This window comes from Bubalus bubalis, chromosome 10 (genome assembly GCF_019923935.1).
Source record: "Bubalus bubalis isolate 160015118507 breed Murrah chromosome 10, NDDB_SH_1, whole genome shotgun sequence".
Classification (NCBI taxonomy): Eukaryota; Metazoa; Chordata; class Mammalia; order Artiodactyla; family Bovidae; genus Bubalus; species Bubalus bubalis.
This window is the reverse complement of record NC_059166.1, coordinates 22,799,494-22,818,391: the sequence shown is the minus strand read 5'-3', so window position 1 is coordinate 22,818,391 and position 18,898 is coordinate 22,799,494. Positions and strand designations below refer to the sequence as shown.

Below are 18,898 nucleotides of genomic sequence, written 5' to 3'. Positions count from 1 at the left end.
AGTTCATTAAGTGGAAAATAATGACCTGATTAAGCCTAAGTGCTGCCTAGAATAGCAAGGCCCCATTTCATGAGAAATGCTGGACTGGATGAAGCACAAGCTGGACTCAAGATTGCCGGGAGAAAATATCAATAACCTCAGATATGCAGATGACACCACCCTTATGGCAGAAAGTGAAGAGGAACTAAAAAGCCTCTTGATGAAAGTGAAAGAGCAGAGTGAAAAGTTGGCTTAAAGCTCAACATTCAGAAAACTAAAATCATGGCATCTTCTCCCATCACTTCATGGCAAATAGATGGGGAAACAAGAGAAACAGTGAGAGACTTTATTTTGGGGGGCTCCAAAATCACTGTAGATGGTGACTGCAGCCATGAAATTAAAAGATGCTTACTCCTTGGAGGAAAAGTTATGACCAACCTAGACAGCATATTAAAAAGCAGAGACATTACTTTGCAGACAAAGGTCTGTCTAGTCAAAGCTTTGGTTTTTCCAGTAGTCATGTATGGATGTGCAAGTTGGACCATAAAGAAAGCTGAGCACCGAACAACTGATGCTTTGAACTGTGGTATCGGAGAAGACTCTTGAGTGTTCCTTGGACTGCAAGGAGATCAAACCAGTCCATCCTAAAGGAAATCAGTCCTGAATATTCATTGGAAGAACTGATGCTGAAGTTGAAACTTCAATACTTTGGCCACCTGATGTGAAGAACTGACTCATTTGAAAAGACCCTGATGTTGGGAAAGACTGAAGGTGGGAGAAGGGGACGACAGAGGATGAGATGGTTGGATGACATCACAGACTCAATCGACAAGAGTTTGAGTAAGCTCTGGGAGTTGGTGATGGACAGGGAAACCTGGCCTGCTGCAGTCCATGGGGTCGCAAAGAGTAGGACACGACTGAGCGACTGAACTGAGGAGCCTCCGTTGCTAAGGCAACCAGCTCTGCGTCCCACCCAAAAAGGGAACTTGAAACGTCGAGGACGCAGGAGAGTGGCCACCTTTCTTTTGTGTAGTTTATTTGTGTGTTCTGTTTGTCTTGTTTACGGCGAGGAATAGGCAGGAAATACAACTGTCAATGGGGATGCTAGATCCGTGGCTTCTGTTCTGAGCAGAAGGCGATATAAAAGCAAGTTCGCCCATAAACAGCGACCCCCTTTCGCGCCTGATATCGCACAAGCGGCCACGACTCCCTTCCCCAGATGATTTAATTCCGGACAGAAAAGACCCGCCCTCCCGGGAGTGGAAACAGCCCCACCCACCAATAGTTTCTCGCGATCCTTGAGCCGGCGTGAGCTTTTCGTAATTTCCGGTCGTGATCCTTCAGCCTTTCGGCGATTGGTCCGTTTCCATGGCCTGCTGAGTGTTTTCCAGCCGGTTCCTGGAGCCGCACGTGTGGAGTGGAGCAAAGACTGGGAGGTGAGCTGATTCTCAGAGGCGTTCGGGAGATAACGTGTCACCTTCCGTCCGACTAGGAGAGTGCTGTCGTCCCTGTTTGGCGTGAGTGCCGCGCGGCTGCAAGCATGGTAAGTAGGAGTTGGGGCGCCCTGGTTTGGCAGAGGCCAGGCTGGGTCCCCTAAGCCGATGGCTTCTGCATCCTGGAACTGGGATGGCACGTCCGAAGGTGAAAGCAGGCGGCTTTTGGCCCATTGTCCTGGTTTGGGTCACCCTCACCACCGCGGGCATAGTTTGCAGTTTAGAGTGGGGCTTCTACGGCCTTGCGTGCCTGTGGAGTAGACAGAAGAGGATGGCCTACCCTTTACCCTCCTAGAGGCCTAAAAACCTACAACAAGGCACACAGATGCGACACCCAGTGCTCCGTGACGTCAGGCGGAGAGGGGTTTGCTCCTCTCTCCAGACGTTGCAGTGGCAGGTGTCTGCTCATCTGTCTACTCAGGGAAAGAGGAGCTTCTAAGATTGGGCCTACTCAACTGGAATGATCTTTCAGTTTAGAAACTCGAGGTTGTGCGGTGAAACGAGAAGGTAGAACGATGGTGAATCTTGTATTTCAACTTCAGCGGTTGTGTCATGGTATTAATAGTTGGTACAGGAAGTGTTTCTCCTGCTTGTAACTCTTCCTCAGATTTTCCTGTGGTGGTGTGAACCATTCTGGTTCAGACTCTGAGGGACCTTCCCTGGCCCCCACTTGAAAGTAACTGTTGAGTCGTTACCCATCCCTATGTTTCGTTTTGCTTGCCTTCACCTGAAACCCGGTTCTCGGTGATTTGCTTGTGGAGAACAGGAACCTCAACTTCCCCATTGCTATATTCCCAGCACCTGTAGTAGGTTTGGCACGGAGTACCTCCCAAAAAAGGTTTGTTGAAGGAAGGTAGTTTTTTTTTGTTTTTTGTTTTTTTTTTTTAACATAGTTGATGTTGCCTGCCCTGAAAGTGCAGGTTTTGACAATCTGTTGATCCTTTCCATAACTTATTGAAGATGCCTGTGTGGGATATAAACTGTTTTTTGCTGTTTTTCTGATTTATTACTGTGATTCTGTTTCTTTGAAGCCTCACAGGAAGAAAAAGCCCTTTATAGAGAAGAAGAAAGCTGTGTCTTTTCACCTGGTCCACCGGAGCCAAAGAGATCCTTTAGCAGCAGACGAGACTGCACCCCAGAGGGTTCTGTTGCCTACACAGAAGGTAGGTCCTGTTCTATAGCCAGTAAGTTTGTAGGTGGATTGTTGACCGTTTTTAATTATATTAGTCAGCTGCTGTTCTCAGATAACTGATCTTCTGGGAAACAAAATATGTGATTTAATTCTCAGTAAATATGTTCATTTTTACATCATGCCTGTTTATTTTGATTGAGAGAATATTTTTATTGGAGATGTTTAAGTGAGCAGTCTTGTAGAGTAATGGAAAATATTCACTAATCCATCAGCAACAATGCTTTATTGTGTTATTTAGGGCACAACCATATGCTCAGGCTTTGCTTTCCATGAGATATTGGCATTTCATAACCACAAACTGTATTTTTGCCTCCTGGTCATCTCATGAAATGTAAAACTCATGAGTTAGCTTTAGAAAATGCAAGGGATCTTTTAAGAGGTTGATTTGGTAATTATCAGTCAGAGTATACTTGTTAAGTGTGGGTAATGCAGAAGGAAGTATGGGGGAACCCAGGCATATTTAGCTTTGTTGTAAAGCCAATTGGTGTTATGCCTTGAGAAGTTTCTTTGCGTATAAATTCAGGAAATTGTACTTACCTTCCAGTGTGCCCTAGTCTTTTAATTCTCCACATAACATGGTAAAATAGTGTGTGTGTGTTTCTTGGCTTGAATTGTTGCACAGAAGTATCTAATGGAAGGAGAAACAGTTTTCATTCCATTTTAATTTTATGTGGCATCCTGTGTTTCCTGAGTTTGTCAAGAAGTCTTTGTCTCATTCCTATCAGCCAGAGTGTTCATGGGTCATCTGCCCCATGTTCTGAAAGCGGTGCTCATTGGAAGGTTCCTGGGTTTTATCCTTGGAGCAGGTACTATGTCCATTTTGTTTATTATCCTAGATAAAAGATGAAGAAAGGCGAGCGGAGCAGAGGAAGTATGGAGTGTTCTTTGACGATGACTATGACTACCTGCAGCATCTGAAGGAACCGTCTGGGCCCTCGGAGCTCATTCCCACAAGTCCCTTCAGCGCACCTTACAGGGGAGATGGGAGAGAAGAGCCTTTAGTAACTTCAGTAAGACTCTTTAGCAATTTGAGTGTGAGTGTGTGTGAGGGGCCGTGAGTGAGTAAACCACCACTTTTAAATCAAGGTAACTGTTTGAGGCAAGAAATGGTGTCAGCTAGAGAGCTGAATCTGCGCTCAGTAGTTGCTGCTCATGGGCTCTAAGCACGGGCTTAGCTGATCCCACGGCAGGTGGGATCTTCCAGACCTGGAATCAAACCCATATCCTCTGCATTGGCAGGCAGATTCTTACCCACTATACTACCAGAGAAGTCCGTCTTTTTAGTTTAGTATTAGTGTATAGTAAATTTTCCTGTGAAACTTTTATATCACTTTTGGCACTTAAAAAAAAAAAGATGAATATATTGGGTTTATAGACAGAAAGTAGAGATACAAAGAGCATCAATTTCCGCTGCTTCTCATCTCCAGTCCTGTCATGGTCTAGACTTTTTCCTTGGGGAAGATGTGATCATAAGCTCCTCCAGTCCATACTTCTTGCTTAGTTCAGTTCAGTCGCTCAGTCGTGTCCGACCCTTTGCGACCCCATGAATCGCATCATGCCAGGCCTCACTGTCCATCACCAACTCCCGGAGTTCATTCAGACTCACGTCCATCGAGTTGGTGATGCCATCCAGCCAGCTCATCCTCTGTCATCCCCTTCTCCTCCTGCCCCCAATCCCTCCCAGCATCAGAGTCTTTTCCAATGAGTCAACTCTTCGCATGAGGTGGCCAAAGTACTGGAGTTTCAGCCTCAGCATCATTCCCTCCAAAGAAATCCCAGGGCTGATCTCCTTCAGAATGGACTGGTTGGATCTCCTTGCAGTCCAAGGGACTCTCAAGAGTCTTCTGCAACACCACAGTTCAAAAGCATCAATTCTTCGGCGCTCAGCTTTCTTCACAGTCCAACTCTCACATCCTTACATGACCACTGGAAAAACCAGTGCTCACTGGAAAAACTTCTTGCTTAAGAAAAGTCAAAAGGGTTAGGCATCCACATGTTATACCAAAGAGGTATTACTAATAACTGTTCACATGATCGATCACTCACTAGGTCGTAGCTTTCTTGGGAGGCCATACACCCCATTAGCACATCTTTACCAGAACCTATTTCTCTACACCTTCTTCCCCAAGCATGTTATATCCAGAGTAGAATATGTATCTTATTGACTCATTTCCTTCCAAGGACCCATTGAAGGAGGGAAAGTGGCTCAATTTCTTTATCCTAAGTAATAAATGTTTTCAGTTTAGTTCAGTTGCTCAGTCATGTCCGACTCTTTGTGACCCTGTGAATCGCAGCACGCCAGGCCTCCCTGTCCATTACCAACTCCCAGAGTTTACCCAAACTCATGTCCATCAAGTCAGTGATGCCATCCAGATATCTCATCCTCTGTTGTCCCCTTCTCCTCCTGCCCCCAATCCCTCCCAGCATCAGAGTCTTTTCCAGTGAGTCAACTCTTCGAATGAGGTGGCCAAAGTACTGGAGTTTCAGCTTTAGCATCAGTCCTTCCAAAGAAATCCCAGGGCTGATCTCCTTCAGAATGGACTGGTTGGATCTCCTTGCAGTCCAAGGGACTCGCAAGAGTCTTCTGCAACACCACAGTTCAAAAGCATCAATTCTTTGGTGCTCAGCTTTCTTCACAGTCCAACTCTCACATCCATACATGACTACTGGAAAAACCATAGCCTTGACTAGACGGACCTTTGTTGGCAAAGTAATGTCTCTGCTTTTGAATATGCTATCTAGGCTGGTCATAACTTTCCTTATAAGAAATAAGCATCTTTTAATTTCATGGCTGCAGTCACCATCTGCAGTGATTTTGGAGCCCCAAAAAATAAAGTCTGACACTGTTTCCACTGTTTCCCCATCTGTCTGCCATGAAGTGATGGGACCAGATGCCATGATCTTCGTTTTCTGAATGTTGAGCTTTAAGCCAACTTTTTCACTCTCCTCTTTCACTTTCATCAAGAGACTTTTTAGTTCCTCTTCACTTTCTGCCATAAGGGTGGTGTTATCTGCATATTTAAGGTTATTGATATTTCTTCCAGCAATCTTGATTCCAGCTTGTGCTTCTTCCAGCCCAGTGTTTCTCGTGATGTACTCTGCATATAAGTTAAATAAGCAGAGTGACAATATACAGCCTTGACGTACTCCTTTTCCTATCTGGAACCAGTCTGTTGTTCCATGTCCAGTTCCAGCTGTTGCCTCCTGACCTGCATACAGGTTTCTCAAGAGTCAGGTCAGGTGGTCTGGTATTCCCATCTCTTTCAGAATTTTCCACAGTTTATTGTGATCCACACAGTCAAAGGCTTTGGCATAGTCAATAAAGCAGAAATAGATGTTTTTCTGGAACTCTCTTTCTTTTTCGATGATCCAGCAGATGTTTACAATTTGATCTCTGGTTCCTCTGCCTTTTCTAAAACCAGCTTGAACATCTGGAAGTTCACAGTTCACGTACTGCTAAAGCCTGGCTTGGAAAATTTTGAGCATTACTTTACTAGCATGTGAGATGAGTGCAATTATGCGGTAGTTTGAGCATTCTTTGGCATTGCCTTTCTTTGGGATTGGAAGGCAAACTGACCTTTTCTAGTCCTGTGGCCACTGCTGAGTTTTCCAAATTTGCTGGCATATTTGCTGGCATAAAGTGAGAGTGCAGCACTTTCACAGCATCATCTTTCAGGATTTGAAATAGCAACTGGAATTCCATCACCTCCACTAGCTTTGTTCGTAATGATGCTTTCTAAGGCCCACTTGACTTCACATTCCAGGATATCTGGCTCTAGGTGAATGATCACGTGATTATCTGGGTCATGAAGATCTTTTTTGTACAGTTCTGTGTATTTTTGTGAAGTCCTAACATTCTTTCGGCTAAATTGTATTGGCCAATAAAAGATTGTTTAATTCATTTTGGATAAAAGTAACCACTAATTAACTCTTCTAACAGAATAAGACTATTGAAGGGCACTTCGGTGATATTTATAAGGATATGTGAATTATGTTGGAAAAACAAGTGCCATTGGTTTTCAGTAGCATGATGCAAAAATATGGATGGGTCCTATGTGTTTCTTACTGTAATGTGTAACAAACAACCAAAGTGAGTAAACCAGGAGTACTGAATATGCCCTAAAAACAGAAAGTAAAGCAATACAGAAAGGCAGTGAAGAAATCAGTAATGTGTGGTCAGTCCCTGATTTTTTCATGAAGCAAAGCAGGTGTTGTCACAGCAGAGAGCAATTCAGAATCGTTGCAACCTCTAAAAAAGTCACAGGCCTTTATCCAAAATGTAATTACTGTCTAAACTCTATATATATGATTCTTTTCTCCAAAGGTAATTCATTAAGCACAAGCTTATCCTCCTCTTTTTAACCCCAGAGTCCAAGGATAGATAATCACAAAGTGTCTTAAAACTACATATTTTACCACAGTTTTTAAAAAGTTATTGTAATATGTACCAAAATGATTAAATTATGCAGTTTAAATGGCTGAACTGTGTAATATGTGAACTATATCTCAGTAAATCTTTTAAGAAATAGGATTCTACAGCAGAGAGCGAGATCTTTGCCCATGTTTATGCACCTGAAAAACTCTTTAGAAGCCCTGACAGCTTACTACATAGGCACTCGTGCTCTTCAGTGGCTTTCAGCAGGCTGTGTCTGTGAGCCAGTGAGTATATGCAGCTTGGCTTCCTGCCTGCTCCTTGACTGAGGATGGGACAGTTTTGAGGTCCATGGGCAGAGAACACATTGTGGTGACTCTTATATTATCAATTGTGTGGTTGAAAAGATGAAACTAAAGCTTAGGGACCAGTCAGAAAATATCTGCCAGCCCATGTTGAAGTAGATTGTACAGTGTGCAGAATGAGAGAGTTGACACAGGAAAGTTCCAGAACAGTAATCAAGAAGAGCTTCATGGAGAACGAAGAAACTGAGCTGGCCAATAAAAAGGGTGGAGTCTGTTGAAGAGAGTAGGATCATTCCAGTCAGAAAGAAGGGACATGAGGTAGTATTGTGGGTCATTGTGTCTAGCACATGTGTGCTCCATAAATTACTTTGAATTAGTCCGTAATGTAAGGAACTGGACTTGATTTTATGTGAAGGTTCCATTACTGAGTAACAGTAAGGAATCTGGACACACAGAGTAGACAAGGAGTTTTAATCTGGCAGTATTTGACTATGGATTACAACAAACTGGAAAATTCTGAAAGAGATGGGAATACCAGACCACCTGACCTGACTCTTGAGAAACCTGTATGCAGGTCAGGAAGCAACAGTTGGAACTGGACATGGAACAACAGACTGGTTCCAGATAGGAAAAGGAGTACGTCAAGGCTCTATATTGTCACCCTGTTCCTTTAACTTACATGCAGAGTACATCATGAGAAACGCTGGGCTGGAAGAAGCACAAGCTGGAATCAGGATTGCTGGAAGAAATATCAATAACCTCAGATATGCAGATGACACCACCCTTATGGCAGAAAACGAAGAACTAAAGACCTCTTGATGAAAGTGAAAGAGAAGAGTGAAAAAGTTGGCTTAAAATTCAGCATTCAGAAAACGAAGATCACGGCATCTGGTCCCATCACTTCATGGCAGATAGATGGGGAGACGGTGGAAATAGTGACAGACTTTATTTTTTTGGGCTCCAAAATCACTGCAGATGGTGATTGCAGCCGTGAAATTAAAAGACACTTGCTTCTTGGAAGGAAAGTTATGACCAACCTAGACAGCATATTAAAAAGCAGGGACATTGCTTTGCCAACAAAGATCTGACTAGTCAAAGCTATGGCTTTTCCAGTAGTCACATATGGATGTGAGGGTTGGGCTATAAAGAAAGCTGAGTGCCAAAGAATTGATGTTTTTGAACTGTGGTGTTGGAGAAGACTCTTGAGAGTCCCTTGGACTACAAGGAGATCCAACCAGTCCATCCTAAAGGAAATCAGTCCTCAATGTTCATTGGAAGGACTGATGCTGAAGCTGAAATTCCAATACTTTGGCCACCTGATGTGAAGAACTGACTCGTTTGATAAGACCCTGATGCTGGGAAAGATTGAAGGTGGGAGAAGGGGATGACAGAGGATGAGATGGTTGGATGGTATCACCTATGCAATGGACATGAGTTTGAATAAACTCGGGGAGTTGGTGATGGACAGGGAAGCCTGGCATGCTGCAGTTCATGGTGTCTCAAAGAGTTGGACACAACTGAATGACTGAACTGAATAAAAGATTGGACTAGATGTAGATTAAGCAACATCTAACTGTCATATGTGCCCTGGTTAGCCATGAGTAAGATGGTGTCCAGAAAATAGATGTGAAGTAACTGTATGCACAAGTTCAAAACAATGAGTGGATAACAGTGATTTATGATCTTCCTAGGATTTAAGCAGCCAACTCAGAGAAAAGTTGTGCCAATACCAGAGATGAGGACGTTACCTCTGGTTTAGGTAGGAAAAGACTAATTTTGTTTTGAAATTTGAAGAGTGGAGTTGTGAGACCAGGATTTGAATTCCCCAAACCTCACTTAACTAGTCTCAGGCAGTCATGCCATTTAACCTTTCTTAGCTTGTGTTTGACTAAAACATGCTGACAACTCATGGAGTTGATAGGATTAAGTGAAGTGATATACTAGATTAAGTTTTGTGAAGTATTACAGAGAAGTTGCTTTTGAGATGATGGGGATATACATGTTCAAAATTGGTAACTGGAGTATAAGTGAGACAATGCAGAATATGGTTGTGTTAGTAGAATTGCCGTAACAAATTACCACATATTACCACTGGGTGGCTTAAAACAACGGGGATGTATTCTGTCACAAGAAGTCCGAAAGCAAACTTTTGGAAGGTTGTTCCTTTTCGGGGCCTCACAGGAAGAATCTTTTTGTGCCTGTCTCCTAGTTTCTGGTAGTTGCCAGCAATCCTTAGTTTTCTGTTGCCTGTAGGCATAGCACTCCAGTCTTCCTCCATCTTCATATGCCTTTCTCCCTGTGAGTCTTATTGTCTTTGCGTGGCCTCCTTATAAGGACACATCATCATCCAGTATCATCTCATCTCAACTAATTACATCTATGAGGAACCTGTTTCCAACCAGGTCACTTTCTGAACTGGATGGACATGAATTCGGGGGGCACTTCAACTCTTAGTAGTTCAAAAGTATTTCTAAATAAATCTAACCATTGCATAATTTATTTTTTCAAGACCAGTGGAATTAAGTTGCCTTCCTCAGTGTTTGCATCAGAGTTTGAGGAAGATGTTGGATTGTTAAATAAAGCAGCTCCTGTTTCAGGTATGTATAATTTTAACTTCAAGAGGACAGAGCTGTATTTTACAAAAAGCAACATATAGTAACGATACAAAGTTTTTCTGTACCTGATAAAGTGTTGGAACAATTGAGATGTGTTTGAATTCAGATTAGAGATCATTAAATTAGGAAGGGTAACTGTGATCAGTGTCTCTTTATTGCCATCAAATTCTTAATCTTTAAAGTTCCTATTTGGAGAGAAAAGTGGGGAAATTATTTTTGGTGATCTAGTAGGGGAATTTTAGCCTTGACCTAACTTCTCACAAAGGAAACAGTGATAAGTCAGTTAGCCTTACATTCATGTGGTGCAGTCATGAAAATACTTAATCTGTTTGCTTTCAGAATTTCTCCCAAGAGTGTAGAGAAGTATTTTATAGAAGTCCATCGTACCGTCTATTCTAGATACACCAAAAACTAATAATGTTTGGGTTCTTTTTTGCAGTACCAGGACTAAAATGAACAAACAGAAGTCCACAGATGTGGTGTTTGATATTTCCTACTAAACTGCCTTAATTATTGACCAACACTTGCCATGTGTCATTCATTCATTTAATCCATTCTGCAAATTTTTTAGTTGCACTATGACCGAGTTTGGGTTAAATCAGAAAAAAACATTGTCTCTGACCTCTTAATTATCATCAGGCGGGAAAGATAGACAAAGAATGGGAAATTTCAATCATAGTACAAATGAATGAAGTGTTGTGAAGCCCCAAAGATGTCGTGGTTGATGTCTTAGAACTTAAGTAGGTAGATGGGGTAGGATGGGGAAGAGAGGATATTCCAAGAAAAAGCATAAATATAGGAATCTGCACACCTTTTATCTGTAGTAGGCCTGGAATGAAGGGTAAGGGTTAATGTGAAACAAGGCTGGAGGTCAAGTAATGGCCACTCTGTGAAGGGTGTTGAAAGCCATTTCAGTTTACAGGTTTGAACTTGAAAGTGTTTCTAGGACTCTTAATATTTTCACATATAGAAGAACACAGCTAAAGAAACAGATTGGGATTTGATAAAATCTCATAGTCTGGAAAGACAAAAAGTCTGAAAAGACAGGAGTTTCACAGGCTACAGATATTTGTTAGGTTGGTGCAAAAATAATTGTGATTTGCATTGTTGAACTTTGCCCTTTGATATGGGAATCCATTCTTTAGCAAAAGTGGTTATGTTATACATCATTTTAATGTGCATTTCCTGCTTTATGTGTTTTTATACTAATGACTTATTACTTACTGTTCATTTCATGTTTATTTTAGACCGTAGAAATGATGTTTGACAAAAAGCAAATTTGAGCGATTTTTTTATTTTTGGAGTTCAAAACTGGGTCATGGTCGTAAAGCAGTGGAGACAATTCACAACCTCAGCAACTCATTAGGCCCAGGAACTGCTAAGCAACTTACAGGGCAGTAGTAGTTCAAGAAGTTTTGCAAGGGAGACGAGAGCCTTGAAGATGAGGGAGCATAGTGGCCGATGAGAAGAAGTTGATAGTGGCCAATTGAGAGCAGCCATCAAAGCTGATCCTCTTAGAGATACACAAGAAGTTGCCAAGAACTCGGTGTTGGCCATTCTACTGTCATTCGACATTTGAAGCAAATTGAAAAGGTGAAAAAGCTTGATAAGTGGGTGCCTTGTGAGCTGACTGAAACTCAAAAAAATCGTTTTGAAGTGTCTTTTATTGTATGCAGCAGTGAACCATTTCTTGATCAGATTGTGACATACAGTGAAAAAGTGGATTTGATACAGCAGCTGGGGATGACCAGCTCTGTGGTTGAACGGAGAAGAAGCTCCAAAGCACTTCCCAAAGTCAAACTTGCACCCAAAAAAAGGTCATCATCACTGGTGGTCTGCTGCTGGCCTGATCCATTGCAGCTTTCTGAATCCCAGCAAAACCACTACAGCTGAGAAGTATGCTCAGCAAATCAATGAGATACACCAAAAACTACAAAGCCTGCAGCCAGTATTGGTCACAGAATGGGCCTGGTTCTCCACAGCAACACTTGATCACACGTCACACAATCAACACTTCAGAAGCTGAATGAATTGGGCTACAAAGTTGTACTTCATATGCCGTATTCGCTTGACCTCTCGCCAGCTGACTACCACTTCTTCAAGTGTTTCAACAACTTTACAGGGAAAATACTTCCACAACCAATAGGATGTAGAAAATGCTTTCAGAGACATTACTTTGGCAACAAAGGTCCGTCTAGTCAAGGCTATAGTTTTTCCTGTGGTCATGTATAGATGTGAGAGTTGGACTGTGAGGAAGGCTGAGTGCCGAAGAATTGATGCTTTTGAACTGTGGTGTTGGAGAAGACTCTTGAGAGTCCCTTGGACTGCAAGGAGATCCAACCAGTCCATTCTGAAGGAGATCAGCCCTGGGATTTCTTTGGAAGGAATGATGCTAAAGCTGAAACTCCAATACTTTGGCCACCTCATGCGAAGAGTTGACTCACTGGAAAAGACTCTGATGCTGGGAGGGATTGGGGGCAGGAGGAGAAGGGGACGACAGAGGATGAGATGGCTGGATGGCATCACTGACTCTATGGACGTGAGTCTGAGTGAACTCCGGGAGTTGGTGATGGGCAGGCAGGCCTGGCGTGCTGCTATTCATGGGGTCGCAAAGAGTCAGGCACGACTGAGCGACTGAACTGAACTGAGGAGTTCATTGAATCCTGAATCATGGATTTTTACACTATAGAAATAAGCTTATTTCTCGTTAGCAAAAATGTGTTGATTATAATGGTTCCTATTAATAAAGATGTGTTTGAGCCTAGTTATAATGATTTAAAATTCACAGTCCAAAACCACAACTACTTTTGTACCAGCCTAACAATTTGTTTCTTCTAACAGGTGAATTTAAAGCCCAATTTTTTCCTGCGGGTAAAAGGTTTGAATTTTTCTAAATAGACACAGCTTAATATTTTAGATCTGTGTTTTACCAGTGGGTATTCGAACCAGAGGGACTTTTTATTTTTTAAATTTTCTTGCAGTTATGTTTTTATTCCTGAACTTTTAAAAATTTTAATCACAGTTTTATCCTCAGTATATAGAGTCAGGCATGTAATAGCTGCCGAATTATATTAGTTAAGTGAATGAATCATGCTTTCTTGGGAATTACTGCTCAATTTTTGTTTTCCTTCTAGGACCTCGGTTAGATTTTGATCCTGACATTGTTGCAGCTCTTGATGATGATTTTGATTTTGATAATCCGGATAATTTACTTGAAGATGATTTCATTCTTCAGGCCAATAAGCCAACAGAAGAGGAAGAGGGAATGGAGATACAGTATGTGTGGTTTGTTTTGAAGCAGGAATGCCCTGACTGTTGCTTCCATAGGTCTATAACCATTAGTTATAGCTGGAAGAGACCTTTGAGAGCATTTAGTCTGAGTCTTCTCATTTTAGGATAGGAAATGTAAGACTTGAGATCCCTACAAGCCATCAATAGATGGGGCTAAAGTCCAAGTCGCTTGATTGCTAGTTCATTACTTTTCCAACCAAATCATACAGGTCAAGCAGCACAGCTGTTCTTGCCTAAACAAGGATCCTGCCTGAAATACCCTCAAATTTTACTTGTGTAAAGTCATTTGGTTCTGTTGTTTTTCAAGTTGTTTTGACAGTTAATTTATGGCTCTGACTTTAGGAAATCTGAGGCTGAAGATGACAGTGAGTGGGAAGATGTGGATGATGAGAAGGAAGGAGGTAGTGATGATGATGGATATGACCATGCAGGCTCATCAGATGAGGATATGTCTGCCCCTGGAAAACCTCTTGGGACTGTAGAAAATCACTTCTTCTGGGAAGAGGAAACAAAAAGTCGCTTTACTGAGTATTCCTTGACGTCCTCAGTTATGAGGAGGAATGAACAGCTGACCCTACATGATGAGAGGTTTGAAAAGGTAAGGTTTCCAAATGGGGAGCCTTTTAACACCAATTCCTAGTACACATTATGACATTGGAACCCAAAGCTAGAATTTTCAGTGTTAGAAGCAGACTGTGTCTTTTAATAACAGATCACAAAATGGCCCGTTTTCATTCTGGAAAGAATGTGTTTAAGTCAGAAAGTGACTGATCAAACCTCCTGACATCCCTCGTAGAATCTGATAATTTGATTCTGAACCTCTCTGATCCTAATCTCTAAGAGTATGCTGTCTTCAAGCATTGGCCTGGGCATAAACAAAATTCCATTTTCCCTTTTCTTTTTTTTTTTTTAAGTGTTTTTCTTACTGTTATATCCCAAGACCTAATATGGTATCTGGCATATGTCAGGAATTCAGACTGTTAAGTAAATGATGAATAAATTCCTTCAAGGAAATACCTAAGATAAAGGTTCTAACTTTGCCTTTTCAGTGAGTATTCATTTCCCTCTTTTCTCCAAGAAATAGGCAAACTGTTACTAATAACCTCACTTTTCAGGAGTTACATCACCCCTTGCTTAATTCTTTCACAAAGCCTGACAGTGTTTACAGCATTTGAATAATACAGTAAACATCATCTAAACAAAGAGTGAAATTTGTGCATTAACACCGTTTATTTACACAATCTATTAGCTTGCATAATCAGTGACTATGGAAGTATCTGAAATATTCTGAGGTAAAGATTTCTGCCTAGGATTTGTTCAAGCTGAACAGAATAACTGCCTTTCATTTTAAAAATTAAATTGATATACAATGTTGTATAAATAACAGGTGTACAGTATAGTGATTCACAATTTTAAAGATTATATTCCATTTATATTTATTATAAAATATTTATAGTTGTTGTAAAATATTTGCTATATTCTCCCATGTTGTACAGTATGTCCTTATTTTATACCTAATAGTTTATGCATCTTAATCTTCCCCTGTTTTCCCCTCGTCCTTTCCCTCTCCACTGGTAACCACTAGTTTGTACTCCGTATTGAGTCTTTTTTGTATTCACTAGTTGATTGCATTTTCTTAGGTTCTGCATAGAAGCAATATCATACAGTATTTGTCTTTCACTTAGCATAATACCCTTCAAGTCCGTCCATGTTGATGCAAATGGCAAAATTTCATTCTTTTTTATGTCTGAGTAGTATTCTTGTGTGTGTGTGTTTATACATGGGTATACACATACCGCATCTTTATTCATCTGTTGATGGGTGCTTAGGTTCCTTCTATGCCTTAGCTATTATAAATAGTGCTTCTGTGAACATTGGGATACACATATCTTTCCAAGTTAGTGTTTTTGTTTCTTTCAAATATATACCCTGAGGTGGAATTGCTGGGTCATAATGGTAATTCTATTTTAGTTTTTTGAGAAGCTTCCATAGTGTTTTCTACATTGGCTATACCTATTTGCATTCCTATCAACAGTGTACAAGGATTCCCTTTTCTCCACATCCTCACCAGTATTTGTTATTTTTATTGTTTCTGATAGCCATTCAAACAGGTATGAGGTGAGACCACATTGTGGTTTTGGTTTGCATTTCCCTGCTAATTGGCAGTTTTGAACATCTTTTATGGCCTGTTGACCATCTGCATTTCCTCTTTGGAATAATGTCTGTTTATGTCTTCTGCCCATTTTTAATCAGATTATTTGGGCTTTTTTTTTTGTTTTGATGTTGAGTTTATGAACTGTTTATGTATATTGTGTATTAACCTCTTAACGATCTTAACATTTGCAAATATTTTCTCCCATTGTGTAGGCGTTTTCTCTTAAATCAGTGGTCATTTTCATGTTGAATGAAAGCCTATTTTCAGTCTTGATGTCAGTTTTAGAATGCTGAGTAGAATGTCTTCCACATTGTATTATTATGGTGCTAAATCTCTCCTAATACTTGATTAGTAGTTGTGATCTCATGGTAGCACTTAAATGTTGTACAGAAGTAAAATGTAAAATTAACATTTAAATGCTATAGTCTTCACATTCACTTTTCATGTTATGTTTTCTCTTTACATTCAAGTTTTATGAGCAATATGATGATGATGAAATTGGAGCTCTGGATAATGCTGAACTGGAAGGTTCCATTCAAGTAGACAGTAATCGCTTAGAGGAAGTTTTGAATGACTACTATAAAGAGAAGGCAGAGAAGTATGGTGACTTTTCTTTGACTTCTTGCTTGTTTTCATTTTCAAATAGTCTGTAATTGCACAGCAGAATCTCAGAAATTATTCAGTCAGAATCCATATTTTGAAAATAATACATTTTCCCTAACCTTTTGCTCATATTTTGCTATTAAGAGTCCTGAAGCTGAATATAACAGTAAGTGGAAACACTGAGAACCACTTTCTGTAGCTTTGACCTGAGAGTCATAATGGAATAACAGGGTCAAAGTACAAGGTCACATGCACTTGGAGGATATGGTGCTTCTAGCCTCTTCGGCTGAAGAATCATTCTGACTTCTCAGTATATATACTCTTCATCTTCATGAAAAGGTGTTCTGAGAAGTAGATCAGAGTTTGTCTCTTCAACCTGATTAGCATAACTTCCTAGCCGAACGTTTGGTAAATCATCATCCACATCAAGGTGATTTCTCTGAGAGAAACTAATGCAGTGTTTACATCTGCTCAAAAGGTCTGTGTTGCCTGATGACTATCATAGGTAGATCCCAGTGCAGGACAAGGGTTACATTTTTTGAGTTATTTTAATACTTTCATGAGACAGATGGGCTAATGCTTTTCAAGGCTTTAAAAAAGATAATGTTATATAGGAAAACTTCGATCTTGTTTAATGTGCTAAAACTGTGTAAAGATACAGATAGGTTTTTCCTTCCTGTCAGCAGAATGACGGGGGAAGTGCAAGGCTGGATAGAGCTAATTGTGACAGTAAGTAACAGATGGGGCAAATGAGTTTGTGAATTTGAAAAAAGGCTGTTGTTTCCTTAGCTCTTTAGTGCAGTTTCAGTAACATATAGTGTAATAATAAGTGGTATTTTTTTCCCCCTCCTCTATCTTCATTTTGGAAAACTCAACCAAAAGTTGTGTAAAACTGAATACTCTTGAACCCTTGGAGGATCAGGACCTGCCAGTGAATGAGCTAGATGGGTCTGAGGAGGAAGAGATTGTTACTGTAGTTCTTGAAGAAGCCAAAGAAAAGTGGGATTGTGAATCTATTTGCAGTAAGTATCTTAAGTATCCGTTTCACTGCTGAAAGTAGGATAGTAATTTTAAAGTATTGAGTACATTGATTTTTTGGAAAAGTACATATTTTGGGGAAATATTTCAGTTTGTTTTTATTCAGTCACTAAGTGGTGTCTGACTCTTTGTAACCCCCTGGAACTGCAGCATACCAGGTTTCCCTGAACCCTCACCATCTCCCTCAGTTTGCTCAAACTCCTGTCCTCAGTGTTTCCCAGCATCAGGGTCGTTTCTAGTGAATCAGCTCTTCACATCGGGTGGCCAAAGATTTGGAGCTTCCGCATCAGTCCTTTCAGTGACTATTCATTTCAGTTACTTAGTTGTAAATCGAAGTATTTAAAAATATAGCAGACACCATTGTTATTTTGAACTGTGAAAACACTGAAGAATATAGGAGGAACTTGGTAATGTTTTTGCTGAACTGAAAGGGAACTTGTTAATACATGATTTTTGTGTGTTTGTGTTTTTTTTAAGGTACATACTCAAATTTATATAACCATCCACAACTTATCAAATACCAACCAAAGGTAAGGCATAGTGTTCTGAGCTGTTTGAAGTATGCAGTGTAGGGAGTGGAGCGTACAGATTATTTTCTCAGGGCTTTACCTCTTTGTGGCTTTCAGTGCCATTATGAAAAGCAACAAAATGTGCCATTAGTGAGCTGTTTTTTAGTAGGAGTGGAAAATAACCCAATTTCATTTTATCTTTCTTGCAGCCCAAACAAATCCGACTATCTTCTAAAACAGGAATACCTCTCAATGTCTTACCTAAGAAAGGACTCACAGCAAAGCAAGTTGAACGAGTGCAGATGATTAATAACAGTGATCTCCCTAAGATGTCAACCCAACCACGTTCTAAAAGTGAAAGCAAAGAGGACAAAAGAGCACGAAAGCAAGCTATCAAAGAAGAGCGCAAGGTAAAATAATCTTCTCAGATGTGAGAATTAGAAAGAGCTGGGGCAGGGCAGGTATGGTCATGGGGAGTTTCTTTCGTAAAGTTAGTCCACATCAGCGTGAAGATTTGAATAACATGAACATTTTCTCGCACAGGAACGGAGAGTGGAGAAGAAAGCTAACAAATTAGCCTTCAAACTGGAGAAAAGAAGGCAGGAAAAAGAGCTGCTGAACTTGAAGAAGAATGTTGAGGGTCTAAAGCTATGATAGTGGAACATTAAAGATAAGGTGCTTTCCCCATTAGGGACTTCTCTTTATGTTAAAAAATGAACGAGGATCTTCAAAGAGAGAAAACTGTTCAGTCTGCCATTTTTATTGGCAGGTATTTTTTAAAAAACAAACAGTATGGTATTTGTATTTATATCATCAAGTGTTCTCTGCCAACTGTCTTGTAAATATTGTAATATTTTAGAATTTAATATTATGGCCTTAAATTTGCTTAAATAAATGACATTGGACATGAAATGTTTGGATAAATTAAAGGAAAAATGTCTTCATAACTTAAATGGAATTGATTTATTCTTCATTTATTTGTACAGTTGTCCCAGTTGCCTTTTGCAGATGTTCTCAAATATTTCTTTGAAAGCTTTCCACTCTTTTTCAGGACTTAAGTGGTTTGATTTCCTGTATGTTGAAAAGTAACCCAGTTAAAAATTCAAATTTGAAACAAGAGTGGCAAGAAGAGCTTCCCTGAGAAGGTTCCACTGGTTGGAAGCTAAATTTCCCATTGCTGTATTCAAAGGGTTATTTCAAAAGGGTGGTAAAACAGTATCAAGGTCACTGGGACTCAATTACTGGCTGACTTGTTTTTGGAATTTAGGAACAGTGAAGACAGGAAACAGAAGAAATAATCAAGAAAACTTCCTTGGCTTCAGTGAGTACCTGGCTCAAAATCAGAA

The 18,898-nt window shown here is 40.4% G+C and overlaps 1 protein-coding gene across 1 annotated transcript; it reads left to right on the top strand.

Annotated features, from left to right (window-relative positions):
- Positions 1-1,306: 1,306 nt before the first annotated feature.
- On the top strand, positions 1,307-18,505 carry LTV1 (LTV1 ribosome biogenesis factor). Its single transcript, XM_006075196.4, has 11 exons — positions 1,307-1,522; positions 2,504-2,635; positions 3,501-3,674; positions 9,851-9,938; positions 13,091-13,232; positions 13,590-13,845; positions 15,873-16,000; positions 16,888-17,027; positions 17,521-17,573; positions 17,762-17,962; positions 18,096-18,505. The coding sequence occupies exons 1-11, from the start codon at positions 1,520-1,522 to the stop codon at positions 18,204-18,206; spliced, it is 1,428 nt and encodes a 475-aa protein (XP_006075258.4). The 5' UTR covers positions 1,307-1,519; the 3' UTR covers positions 18,207-18,505.
- The last annotated feature ends 393 nt before the right edge of the window (positions 18,506-18,898 follow it).